The sequence below is a fragment of the Molothrus aeneus genome, chromosome 1, assembly GCF_037042795.1.
Source record: "Molothrus aeneus isolate 106 chromosome 1, BPBGC_Maene_1.0, whole genome shotgun sequence".
Lineage (NCBI taxonomy): Eukaryota > Metazoa > Chordata > Aves > Passeriformes > Icteridae > Molothrus > Molothrus aeneus.
In genome coordinates this window covers 110,982,973-110,994,649 of record NC_089646.1, presented here as the reverse complement: position 1 = coordinate 110,994,649, position 11,677 = coordinate 110,982,973, and the positions used below count along the sequence as shown (strand labels likewise).

The window sequence follows — 11,677 nt, the reverse complement described above, 5'->3', positions numbered from 1 at the left end:
CGGGTGATGCGCACAGACACGCGTGGGGCCGGCAGCATCCTCCCCGCATCGCTCCATCCCAGGCGCCGCCGGGGAGCGCGTGGGGGGATGCAGCGTGGTGCTGGTGGCGGCGGCGGGGTAAAATCGGCATTTTCAGCCAGCTTTTCCGCCGGCCCGCGGGGAAAGGGAAAACCAGCGCTCAGCCGGGGGAATGGGGTGCCGGTGCCGGCGTCGGGGCAGCGCTCTCCGGGGACGGGACGGTGCGGGGAGGGCGGCAGGCTCCCGAAAGGCGCCCGCGCCGTCCCGTGCCCGTGGTGGGGGCACCTCGGACCGCGGCCACCCTCGGCCGGGAGGTGGCAGCTCGCTGCGGCGGCAGCCCTGCCTCCGCGGCCACGCACCCCACCCGCTCCCGCCCCCGGGTCCCCGGGGGTGCCGGGAACATCGTTCCCGTCATTGGGGCAGGAGGCGGGGCCCGCGCCGTATAAGAAGGGACCGAGCGGGCGTTTCACTCCCAGGTCCTGAGACTCCTTGTCCCATCCCCGCCTCCTACCGCCGCTCACGGCGTGACCCGAGCCCGGATCGGCCCCCTCGGGGAGGCGACGGCGGGGCTGCAGCGGCAGCGCCGGTGCCACCGAGCAGCAGCAGCGGCAGCGGCAGCGGTGTGAGCAGCGGCAGCAGGAGCAGGAGCAGCCCCGCTCCCACCTGCCCGTGCCAGAGGCTGGAGCTGCGCCCGTGGCGGAGCCGCGTTTGGTGCCCGCGCCCCGGAGCCCCCGCGCCGCGGCCGTGCGGCGCCGCGTCCCGCTCGCCCATGAGCGCCGCCGCTCTCTACAGCCTGGACTCCCCGGCATGCTATAAGAGCTGGTGCCTGGAGCCCGCCAACTTCTACGACGCCAAGGTGGGCAGCGGCGGCGGGCCGGGTCCCGCCTGCAAGCCGGGGGCCCGCGGCGGCTGCGGGATGAGCGGCGAGGAGGCGGGAGGCGGCCTGGGGGGCAGCGGCACCAACCTGGCGGAGCTGAGCGCCGCCGCCCCGGCCATGTACGAGGACGAGAGCGCCATCGACTTCAGCTCCTACATTGACTCCATGTCTGCCGTGCCCAACCTGGAGCTCTGCAACGACGAGCTCTTCGCCGACCTCTTCAACAGCAACCACAAGCCCGAGCGGGGCGGGGAATACGGCGAGTACTTGCCACCGGGCGGCGGCGCCGGCCGCGACCCCGCCAAGGACCTCGGCGCTACCATGACCACCCTGCTGGGCTCCGAGCCCCGCACCGCCTCCTCCTCCTCCTCCTCCTCTTCCTCCTCCTCCTTCTCCTCCCGCGGCGCTCTGAAGCAGGAGCCGGACTGGAGCGACAGCGACCTCTCCTCCTCGCTGCTGCCCTCGCAAATCGCCACCTGCGCCCAGACCATCATGAACCTGAGCGGGCAGCCCACGCCGCCCACGTCCCCCGAGCCGCCGGGCAGCAGCTCCCCCTCCAGCTGCAGCACCCGCTCGCCGGGCCCCGGGGCCGCCGCCGCCGCCGCCGCCGTGCCCGGGCCGGCGCAGGGCGTCCCGCAGCCCACTGCCGCCGCCGGCGGGGGCAAGGAGCGCGGCGGCAAGAAGTGCGTGGACAGGTTTAGCCCCGAGTACCGGCAGCGCCGGGAGCGCAACAACATCGCCGTGCGCAAGAGCCGCGACAAGGCGAAGCGGCGCAACCAGGAGATGCAGCAGAAGCTGCTGGAGCTTTCGGCCGAGAACGAGAAGCTGCACAAGAAGATCGAGCAGCTCACCCGGGACTTGACCAGCCTCCGACACTTCTTCAAGCAGCTGCCCAGCGCTTCTTTCCTGCAGCCCGGCTCGGGCACCGACTGCCGGTAACCGGGGGGGAGCGGGACGGAGAGACGGACTCCGGGAGACGGTGGATAAATACCTCAGAGGGCCGTGCCGAGCCCTGCCGGGCCGTGCCGTGCCGTGCCGTGCCGGGCCGTGCCGCGGCGCCCCGGGCCGGGCCGGGCGCGGCAGGAGGCGCGGAGCCGCGGCGGGACCTGCCGGCCCGCGGCCGCGCTCGGGATGCGGCAGCGACGTGGAGCGATGCCTGGGTCTTTCACCACGAAACTTGCGAAAAAGGGAAAAAAAGCTAAATATATTATTTTTTTTCTTCTCTCCCCTTAAATTATTTTTGTAATGGTAGTTTTCGTCTTTTCTACATTTTACTCATACCGATGCAGCTATGGTACATCTGTTAAAGTGATTCAAAATCCCATGTATTTTAGACAGTAGGATGGAAAAAAACCCCAAAAAACAAAGACTGAGCATGCTCAACCTTTTATATCAATTTTTACAGCATTTCTAAGAATAAAGAAAAGCATTTTAAATCCACCCTGTTCTCGTTTGCTCTGTGTCGTACAGCCAGGGGCTGGCGGCGGGGAAAGCTGTGCTGCCCGGGAGGGGGCTGGACACGGGCGGGGAACACGGAGAGGGGGTCCCAGGGGCCGAGAGGGGAGGTGAGGGCAAGCGAGGGCCGCTGCGTTAGTTCCCAAAGCATCCAGAGAGCGATGCAGGGGTGGGAACAACCGTGAGACCCCTCGCTCGGCCCGGTGGCCGCGAAGTCTGCTCCCCCCGGAGCGCATCGCTGAGCCCGAGTGCTGAGTCAGGGGTTGCCGTGGCGCTGGTGGGACCGAGCAGCTGCACATTAAGGGAGACTGCTCTGGGAGCAAGGACTGTGCCAGAAGAAATACCGTATTCTATAGCAAAAAAAAAAAAAAAAAAAAAAAAAAAAAAGTGCATAGGACTAGAAGAACATCATAACATCATTAAAAGAATACCACTAGTTAAAATTCCCGTTTAAAAAAAAAACTTCCAAGGGTTTTCCATTCTAGATAATGCAAAGTTGCACCTACACTAACATGTTCCATAGCAGGGACCAGAGCTCACCTCTGTAGGGAGTCTCAGAGGTGTTGCTGCACCCTGAGGCTTCAGCCCACTGCAAGAGCTGGACACTTTCACTGATCCTGGACAGTGAGAGTGGGCAACTGCTGCTCATCACAGAGCCAGTGGTCACAAAGACTTTCACTGATCCCTGCTTGTGACAGAGCAGCGAGGCAACGCTGCTGCTCACCGCTGAGTGAGTGAACAGGTCACAGAAGATCGGGCAACTTATCTGAATTTCAGTAGTGCAGTGTTAGAGCACCTACAGCATCTCTAGGGCACTGGCAGGAAAATGGCCTGACAACAAGCACCTCCAGTTTTCTCAGAGACTCAAGTCTTGAATGGTTTTGAAGGGGCAACCCCAGTTTCAGACCTCTACACAGGAATGGGCTGTCATCTCCTTTTTCCTTACAGGGAGGCAGGTAAGAGACTGAAATGCTTGGAGGAGGTGGGGAAAAAAGGGGAATTCAAAAGCTGGATCATTTAATAATTGTGACATCCATAAGACTTTTCACTACTGGCCTGAGCTGCAGAAATGACCAGTGTGGCAAGTGTGCTGCTCCTTCTCTGCTGGTTAATCACATATGGGACCTGCACTAAAACCACTCGTTCCTCCTCCTCTGACCTCTAAGGGGCTTTTAAACACTGTGAAAGAGTAAGGGGGGGGGGGAAACCATGCAGTCTCTAATTCTTATATTAATTCTTGCAATGCACACAGAGGGAGATTTTGGCATTTATCTGATCTCTAGTCTCCACAGCCTGGGTGGGGGTTGTTGCGTGGCCTACAACGCAGTTTGCTGCTTGCCCATAAAAGAAACTGCAGTGAAACACCAGCTTTGTGGGAAGCTACAGATAACACACAACTTCTCTGCTGAGAGACCAATTAGCTGTAAAACATTAACTTCATATGTGTTCAAATCTCTGTCTTTATACAACTATATATATAGTGTTAACTCAGTGTTAACTCAGAATTGACACAGCACGCAGCGTTCTGCAGCACGTCGGATATGCTGATAAAACTCAGCTTAAACCAACTGCCATAGCAAGGTATTTATTTCAAAAATATCAGTAAAATTTTTTCCATTGACACATAATAAATACAGTATTATTAAAAATAAATCACAACCATTCAAAACTTACAGAAAAAGATGTTTTACATTACATAACAGCAAATATGACAAAGAACTGTATTCTTAGATCCTGCACTGGTCAGAAAAAGAAGAGTTCAGAAAGTTGAACAATATATAGATTTTTTTTCAGTGTTAGCACAATGTGCTTTATAAATCACAGTTTTAATAAACTATCTTAACGCTTATCACACTTGCATTATACATTATCTGTGGCACTAGTTAACAGATAATCACATTACAAAGTCCACAAATACTATAATAGCTGACTAGAGTTCAACTCTGTCTTGCTGCAGCTTCCAGAAGAACAATTTCCTCCAGCACAACACAGTTGGGGTGGCTGGTTATGGAGTGGACGTAGCAGTTCAATAACCCCACCTCCTTTCCCAGCACGCTCTGCACCTCGTAAGTCTGCAGGAATAAAAGCATGGTGAGTAAAACAAACAGTGCTGGACATTCTGTTCTAGGCAGCATTCAGCTGGGAAGATGCAGCATGCAGGATCCTCTTCCAACAGACAATTTTTTTAAAGGACTCGGAAAGTGCATTAGAACTAATGGAAAGAATGAATATATTAGATTTTCAGTAATTAGATCACACTCCTGTCTCAGTTGCTGCCCTACCAGGCTTTCAAAATGAGCTGTTTCAAAAAGAAAAAAGTTACTGTGACTTTGAACTCAGTTTTGCTAAGCATAACCTATACATGCTCCCTTTACCTTCCTTTCTGACACTTGCAGGACTTCATGCATGCTGGCAATGTCTATATATATACTATACACTGACTACCTGTGCTAATTTACCCACTAAAGGGAAAAAAACATTTTGCAACCCTTCTTACTCTCCTTCCTCTCCCCCCTTTTAACTTTTTGTTGTTCATGCATCACCACCAGCAGCACCAACACAGTCCCTCGTGTTTAATGATCCAATGAATTTCATCCACGAGTTGTGCCTGAGTGAATTTGCAGAGGCTGTGCTCTGCATGGAGGAGAGGGATGCAAGGCTGGCATAGCTGCACTACGAGCAGCAGCATGTTAACACAAGAACTGGTGACACTCTCAGCTGATATTTCACTTGAGAGGGTGTCTCAGGTGGCACAGGGTTCACATCCCTTTCTCACCCTAACAGGCCTTGCCTACAACGAGCCTTGACTGTGCCCCTCCTTCATCTGCACTGTGCTTCTGTACAGGTATGTGATACCCATGGCGTTGCCTGGTTCAAGGTATAAACAATCTTTTTCTTTCTTTTTTCTTTCTTTTTCCTGGATTATTTTTCCCCCAGACCGGTTCTGCAGTCCAGTTCACAGTGCAGCTGCACAAACAACTCTCCTGGTGTAACAGAAGGGCTGCCACAAGGAGAAGAACAGGTAGCCAGGGCCAGTGACAGCTAAAACCAATCTCCCTGCCAAAAGAATTGATTACAAAGCTACACCCTTAGAAACTTCAGCAGCACTGGCAAAAAAATGCCACCTCAAGTGGTATTTCTTGTGACAAATCTTTATCCCTCTGTTTCAGCTGGGGAAGAAAAAAATCTGAGTTGCCAGACTTTTAAATACTGGCTGAATACACACTGAAACATGAAAAAGAGGTTGTTTGAATTCTAATAACTCGAAAAAGAACTATGTTTTGCCAGTCTGTAACCAAACCAGACACATCCTGTAAAACTCAGCAAGACTTAACTGCTACTAAAGGAGCAAACATGTTTTGGAAGTTTCTTGTATCTCTTTGCTTAAATGAAATATACACCCTCCACCAGCATAAGAAAAGTAATTTATTATTTCAGAATAACTTTCCACTTTAAATATTACCCACAAGTCCCACTAAAAGCATGGAGCATGTAATAGGAAAATGCTGGAAAACTTGTGAGACAGGGAAAGCAAACTGACCCCAGTACATATCACCTAACTGAAGATATTTAACTGGGATGATTAAACAAGACAACAAACCGACCTTTGCTCCCATTCACGTGCAAGGGAGAGGGAAAATCCTGGAATCCTAATTGGACTTAATGACTTTGTGAAGGCTGCAGAGAATCCAGCAGCCAATGCCAGCCAGGCACCTACCTGGGTGCCTCCCTCACCCATGGTAAATCTGGGTCACTGTGCCAAGTGTCAGGGCTCTTCTGATAGCTCAGATTAAAGGAGTAAATACTTTGCGATTACATAAACTGTACTTTAGCCCATGGATCTCCATGGCTCATGTGTGCTTCATTCATACAATTATCAAGTAATATCTTGCGCGCATTTTGCAAATTCTTCTCCTATTTCCACCTGCCAGTACTTTCAGTGTTGTGCTGGTACAAAGTGGCTGTGGTTTATAGGATTTAGAAGACCAGACCCAAAAGGTGGGATGCTTGGAGGGTATCTTTGCTGTCTTTGGTTCCTCAGCTAGTGAACAGCATCGCCTGTGGCAGCTCTGAGTGCTGTTTGCAAGCTGCTCTGCAGATCCAGAGCTGAGCTGAAGCTACACAGCCCATCTGCTGCATCCCCCTTCTGAAAAGGAGGGTGTGAGTGTGATCAGATGGCAGGGCATCAGCAGCTGGAAGGAGGGATTGCCAAAGGGCACAGCCCACTCAAGTCACAGCCTGGACGTGGGGAAAAAAAAAAAATCATTTCACTTGTACTGAAATCTCTTTCCACCCCTAGTGCAGTTCTGAATTGAATTGCCTGGAAAGTCAGAATCTCCACCACTGGAGATTTTCAAGACCCTACCAGCACAAGTCATGGCTGACCTGCCATATCTGACATTGGTACTCTGCCTTTACATTAAGTTCTGTAGTTTAACTTCCTTTGCTCAGCATTCATTATACCTACCCCATCCTCACTGGCAGAGGACATCAGGAGAGAAGAGATTGTCCTTTGCAACAGCTGGAATGAGAAAATTCACAGGTTTTGTTCATGGCAAAAATCTTAAGTGTGCAAAAACATTCTGTTTGCAATCACATAGAACAAAGATTTTTCATTTTAATATCAAACAGTTTTGTTTCTCTGGCCAAGAAAGCAGAGGAGAGGTGACACAAAAGACGTTCAGAATGGAAGTCTAAAAATACACATTCCTTTTAAACTGTGTAGACTGAGGTTTCCAAAGGCCCAGCCTAACAAATCCCTTCATCTGGGCCATAGAACCATTTGCAAACCTCAGGGTGAACTCAATGACTGCATTATTTGAGCAAGACCTGGGAACTGCATTCTTAACCCAACGAAACACAAGTTTAGTATGAAATTATGGGACAGTCTTACATATTTTAATTTGTCTTCTGACAGAATTGTTCATAGCAGTGTGGCTTAGGATACCTATGTGTCTGCACATCTGGTCTCACTGCACCTGATACACCAGCCCTTATTTCATGCCATACCTTCACTTTTACTGTACTTTGAGATCGGGATGGACAACTCAAGAAGACTTCCAGCTGCATTTTCAAAACTGGTGTTGTGACAACTTCAGAGCACTGGTTGCAATATAGCAATTCTCTGAAACACACAAAATAATGATGGAAAAACATAGAGAAATGAACAAGCTATCAGTCATAAATAAAAATAAATAAAACCCCAATTAGTGTATTCCCTAAAATACTTTGCTGGTAGACTTTTAGTAGGAAAGCCCTGGTAGAGATTCAGAGAAAAGCCCTGGTAGAGATTGATAAGAGAAAATAGAACTCTTCTGTTGGCAGTAACTCTCCTGGAGGACCTAAACTCTTCTGGCAAAAGGATCTTCCTTTAATAATTTCTGGCAGCATGGAGAAAGGTTGCTATTTATAGTCACTCCACTTAAGCAAATATTAATCTCATAACCCCCTAAAAGTTATGGCAAAAGAAAATCTGTAGTATAGATTTGGCTGAAGTGAATTATTGACTTAGGCCCTCATTCAGCAAACGTTCAATGTTTTCAGTGTACTCTTAAGTCATGCACAGAGTTAAGCTCAGCTATAAGCCACTTGTTGGAAGAACTTCTTAAACAAATATTGATACTTCATTTGTTCTCCAAATGAAGCAAAAGTGTCCTTCACAGGTGAGATACTTTTTTAATTGGACTACACTACTATGTGAACATAGACACATCCTTATTTTTAACATGACAGTATAATACAGGACATCTGGTTTTGATTTTCAGCCATTTTTGTACAACAAAGCATAAAGGGCAAATCTTCTAATCTTTAGGACAATATTATCTATTTCAATAAGAACAACACAACTTCTTACGATTTCTCAGTAGAAAGAACTTCCTTCCTTCCTTCCTTCCTTCCTTCCTTCCTTCCTTCCTTCCTTCCTTCCTTCCTTCCTTCCTTCCTTCCTTCCTTCCTTCCTTCCTTCCTTCCTTCCTTCCTTCCTTCCTTCCTTCCTTCCTTCCTTCCTTCCTTCCTTCCTTCCTTCCTTCCTTCCTTCCTTCCTTCCTTCCTTCCTTCCTTCCTTCCTTCCTTCCTTCCTCCCTCCCTCCCTCCCTCCCTCCCTCCCTCCCTCCCTCCCTCCCTCTGACTGCTCTTATCCCCTGGGCTTTTATTCCACCAGGAATTTCACACTCTGCAAGCACAAGCTGCCTCAGCAGCTGCAGGGGAGGCTTTCCAAAATTATGTCAGTGTGACACAGGTTCAGCATTTCAGGTGGCAACAGGTCCTGTGGGATCAGTCCTCACATTCAGGACAAACATACTGCCAGAATTATTCAATATCCTTTTTAGAAAGGTGACTAATTTAATAGGTCTGAAATGCAAGTCTTTAATACTTAGATACATGGTAGCAGAGATCATAGTCCAGTATAAAAATGAGGTGAATAGAGGACACACAGATTAACAAGGCAAGACACACAAACACATGTACCTGCTTCAAAAGGAACTTAAAATCAGACCTGTGGTTTATGGGCATATTTATTAAAAGCAGTATTACAATGCAGTGGGCTATGAAACCTTTATAAGCAAGATTGGTTTAAAAACCAAGTAATAACTGCAAAATCAAACTATTTCATATCTACTTGTATCTTCTCCATATATTAATGTAACCTTGCAGGTTTTATCAGTTCATCAGCAATAAAAATACTACGTCTTAGCTCTAGGAAGGAGCAAAGTGCAGCCTGTGCCTGCAGGAATCATTGCATCACCCATTGCTGTTATGGCTACATCTACAAAACACCTGGAGTGCTCTGGAGCATGCTGACTCTCACCTGTCCTGGGGACACACTTCCAACTTTCCATTGCCACATCTGTTGCATGTAGGCCAGGAGAAAGCAGTGCTCTCATTAACTCCAACAACAGTACCTGCAGAACATGGAATTCTTACAAAATGCTAATGTTAAGCCAGCAAACACAGTCACTCTTGGCTTCACAGCAGGTTTGAACCTTTCTGACCCACAGCTCAAGACTTGTCAGAGCAGGAATCAGGAACAATCTCACTGCCTTTCTCCTTTGTCCCTCCAACAAGGGATGAAAGTACAGCAGAGTGTTATGTTCTAAAAATATCAGAAAGTAGGTAATTGACAATTAACTTTCCAAACAGGCTTGGTTCTTTTGGTTTGGATTTTACTGCTTTTCTGATTTGCTTTTGCTTGTTTGCTTTCTTTCTGGTCCTCTGATGTTTTCTTGGCAATAAACAGCTACAAAAATAATCAGATCAAATAGCTTGAAATTGGTATTTAGAAAATACAAACCAATAAGAAGCCCCAATCCCTTCTGAAAACAACAATGCAGATTAAATTCTACTAACAATGGAGTTATTCTTCATTTATACAGATTTAACAGAGATTAGATCTGGCTCACAGTCTTAAATGTGTGCATAAGAAGGGAATGCCAAAGACACTTTGGACTAATAAAAAGGGCCTCGCTAGTTTTGGCAAGAAAAGATATATTCAGAATTTTATGAGAAGCCAATAAAGAGTGTATTATATTTTATGGTAACAATATGCTGAAATTACGAGCATTATTTATAGAGAAAAATATTCACCTGTAAGAATGAAATTGCACTGAAATAAAAGCTCATAGTACAACAGAACTACAGACTTAAAAATCCAGCCTCTGTTGAGCAAGAATCTCACAGTTCTATACCACATTCAATAGAAGAAAGCCTTGGAGACTTGGAGCATTTACAGTGTCTGGACTGTAAGACAGGGTGTTAATCCCTTGCTTTTCTGGTTCTCCTGGGACAAGCAGGGAGCTACACCTAAATAACAAAACTGTAATTTTCTTTGGGAATTCAAAGGACAGCGGGTCTGAAGATCTGAAAAGTTGCTTCTCAAATACAACATTTTGGACCCAATTTATAAGTGTACGACAAAATATTAGGCATTTCTCTGACATAATAATAATAATAATATTAATAATAAATAATAATAATAAAAAAATAATATTTAGCCACATGGACTCTTAGAGGAATAATTTTGATTCTTCAGTGTTCATGATAAACTGGGAGTTTCCATGGGTATGTTTCTCTTTGAATGATGTGAATGCTGAATGGAGTTAAAGCCACTTGGTGGATTTAGCTTGACTGGATCCACTTGACTGGCTGGTCACCAGTGGTGTTCCCTAAGGCTCAGTACTGGGGCCAATCCTGTTTAATATTTTAATCAATAATCTGGACCAAGTCCACCCTCAGTGAGTTTGCAAATGACAGCAAACAGACGGGTGGGAGTGCTGATCTGCTGGAGGGCAGGGAGGCTCTGTAGAGGGATCTGGACAGGCTGGATCAATGGGCTGAGGCCAATGGTGTGAGTGTGAGGTTCAACAAGGCCAGGTGCCAGGTCCTGCACCTGGGTCACAACAACCCCAGGCAGTGCCACAGGCTGGGGGAAGAGTGGCTGGAAAGTGACCCAATGGAAAAGGAGCTGGGAGTGGTGGTCAACAGCCAAGTGGACACAAGCAGTGTGTGCCCAGGTGGCCAGGAAGGCCAGTGGCATCCTGGCCTGGATCAGCAACAGTGTGGTCCAGCAGGACTAAGGAAGGGATCATCGCTCTGTGCTCAGCACTGGTGAGGCTGCACCTCAAGTCCACTCCTGGGCCCCTCACTCCAAGAAAGACACTGAGGTGCTGGAGTGGCCCAGAGAAGGGCAATGGAGCTGATGAGAAGGAGGTGGGGTTCCTCAGCCTGGAGAAAAAGAGGCTCTGGGGGAACCTTCTTGTTCTCTACAGCTGCCTGAAAAGAGTTTGTAACCAGGCAGGGGTCGACCTCTTCTCCCAGGTTACAAGTGACAGCATGAGAGGAAATGGCCTAATGTTATGCCAAGAGAGCTTTAGATCGGATATTAGGAAGACTTTCTTCACTGAAAGGGTGGTCAAGCATTTGAACAGCTGCCAGAAAAGTGGTGGAGTCCCCAGCCCTGGAGGTATTTATATGACATGCAGATGTGGCACCTGGGGACATGGTTTAGTGGTAGACTTGGTAGTGTTGGTTTTCATTTGGTTAATGGTTTGACTGGATGATCTTAAAGATCCATTTCAACCTAAATGATTCTATGATTTTATCATTCTTGTTCACCAAAAAACTACCAATTAATTTGCTAAGTATGTTTCCTTCTTCATTAAAAAAATAATTTTAAAACCAAAACAAATCCCCTTTCTCTCTAAGCCTTTTCACTTTCTGCCAGTTGTGTGCAAGATGCCAGTGCAAGTACATCTGAAGCAAACCAATCAGGATCATACTGATGAAAACCAATCAGGATCATACTGATGAGATTATGTCTAGTGGAGAAGA

General features: G+C 48.0%; 2 protein-coding genes across 2 annotated transcripts in view; one reads left to right on the top strand and one right to left on the bottom strand.

Moving 5' to 3' along the window:
- Positions 1 to 499: 499 nt before the first annotated feature.
- CEBPD (CCAAT enhancer binding protein delta) lies at positions 500 to 2,335 on the top strand. The gene has a single exon (XM_066562989.1). It carries the CDS (start codon positions 788 to 790, stop codon positions 1,832 to 1,834), a length of 1,047 nt encoding a protein of 348 aa, XP_066419086.1. The 5' UTR covers positions 500 to 787; the 3' UTR covers positions 1,835 to 2,335.
- Positions 2,336 to 3,915: 1,580 nt separating this feature from the next.
- The window catches only part of SPIDR (scaffold protein involved in DNA repair), a 200,099-nt gene continuing 192,337 nt past the window's right edge, over positions 3,916 to 11,677 (bottom strand). The window contains exons 18-21 of the mRNA XM_066547116.1: positions 9,159 to 9,252; positions 7,361 to 7,475; positions 6,819 to 6,872; positions 3,916 to 4,422 (exon numbers count right to left, since the gene is read on the bottom strand). Of these exons, the coding sequence (XP_066403213.1) occupies positions 4,288 to 4,422; positions 6,819 to 6,872; positions 7,361 to 7,475; positions 9,159 to 9,252 (398 nt within the window). The 3' untranslated portion in view covers positions 3,916 to 4,287. The remainder of the gene's footprint in view (positions 4,423 to 6,818; positions 6,873 to 7,360; positions 7,476 to 9,158; positions 9,253 to 11,677) is intronic.

What these genes read in the sequence shown, in the direction of transcription:
- CEBPD (XM_066562989.1), top strand. Translation starts at nt 788, where the DNA reads ATGAGCGCCGCCGCTCTCTACAGCCTGGACTCCCCGGCATGCTATAAG.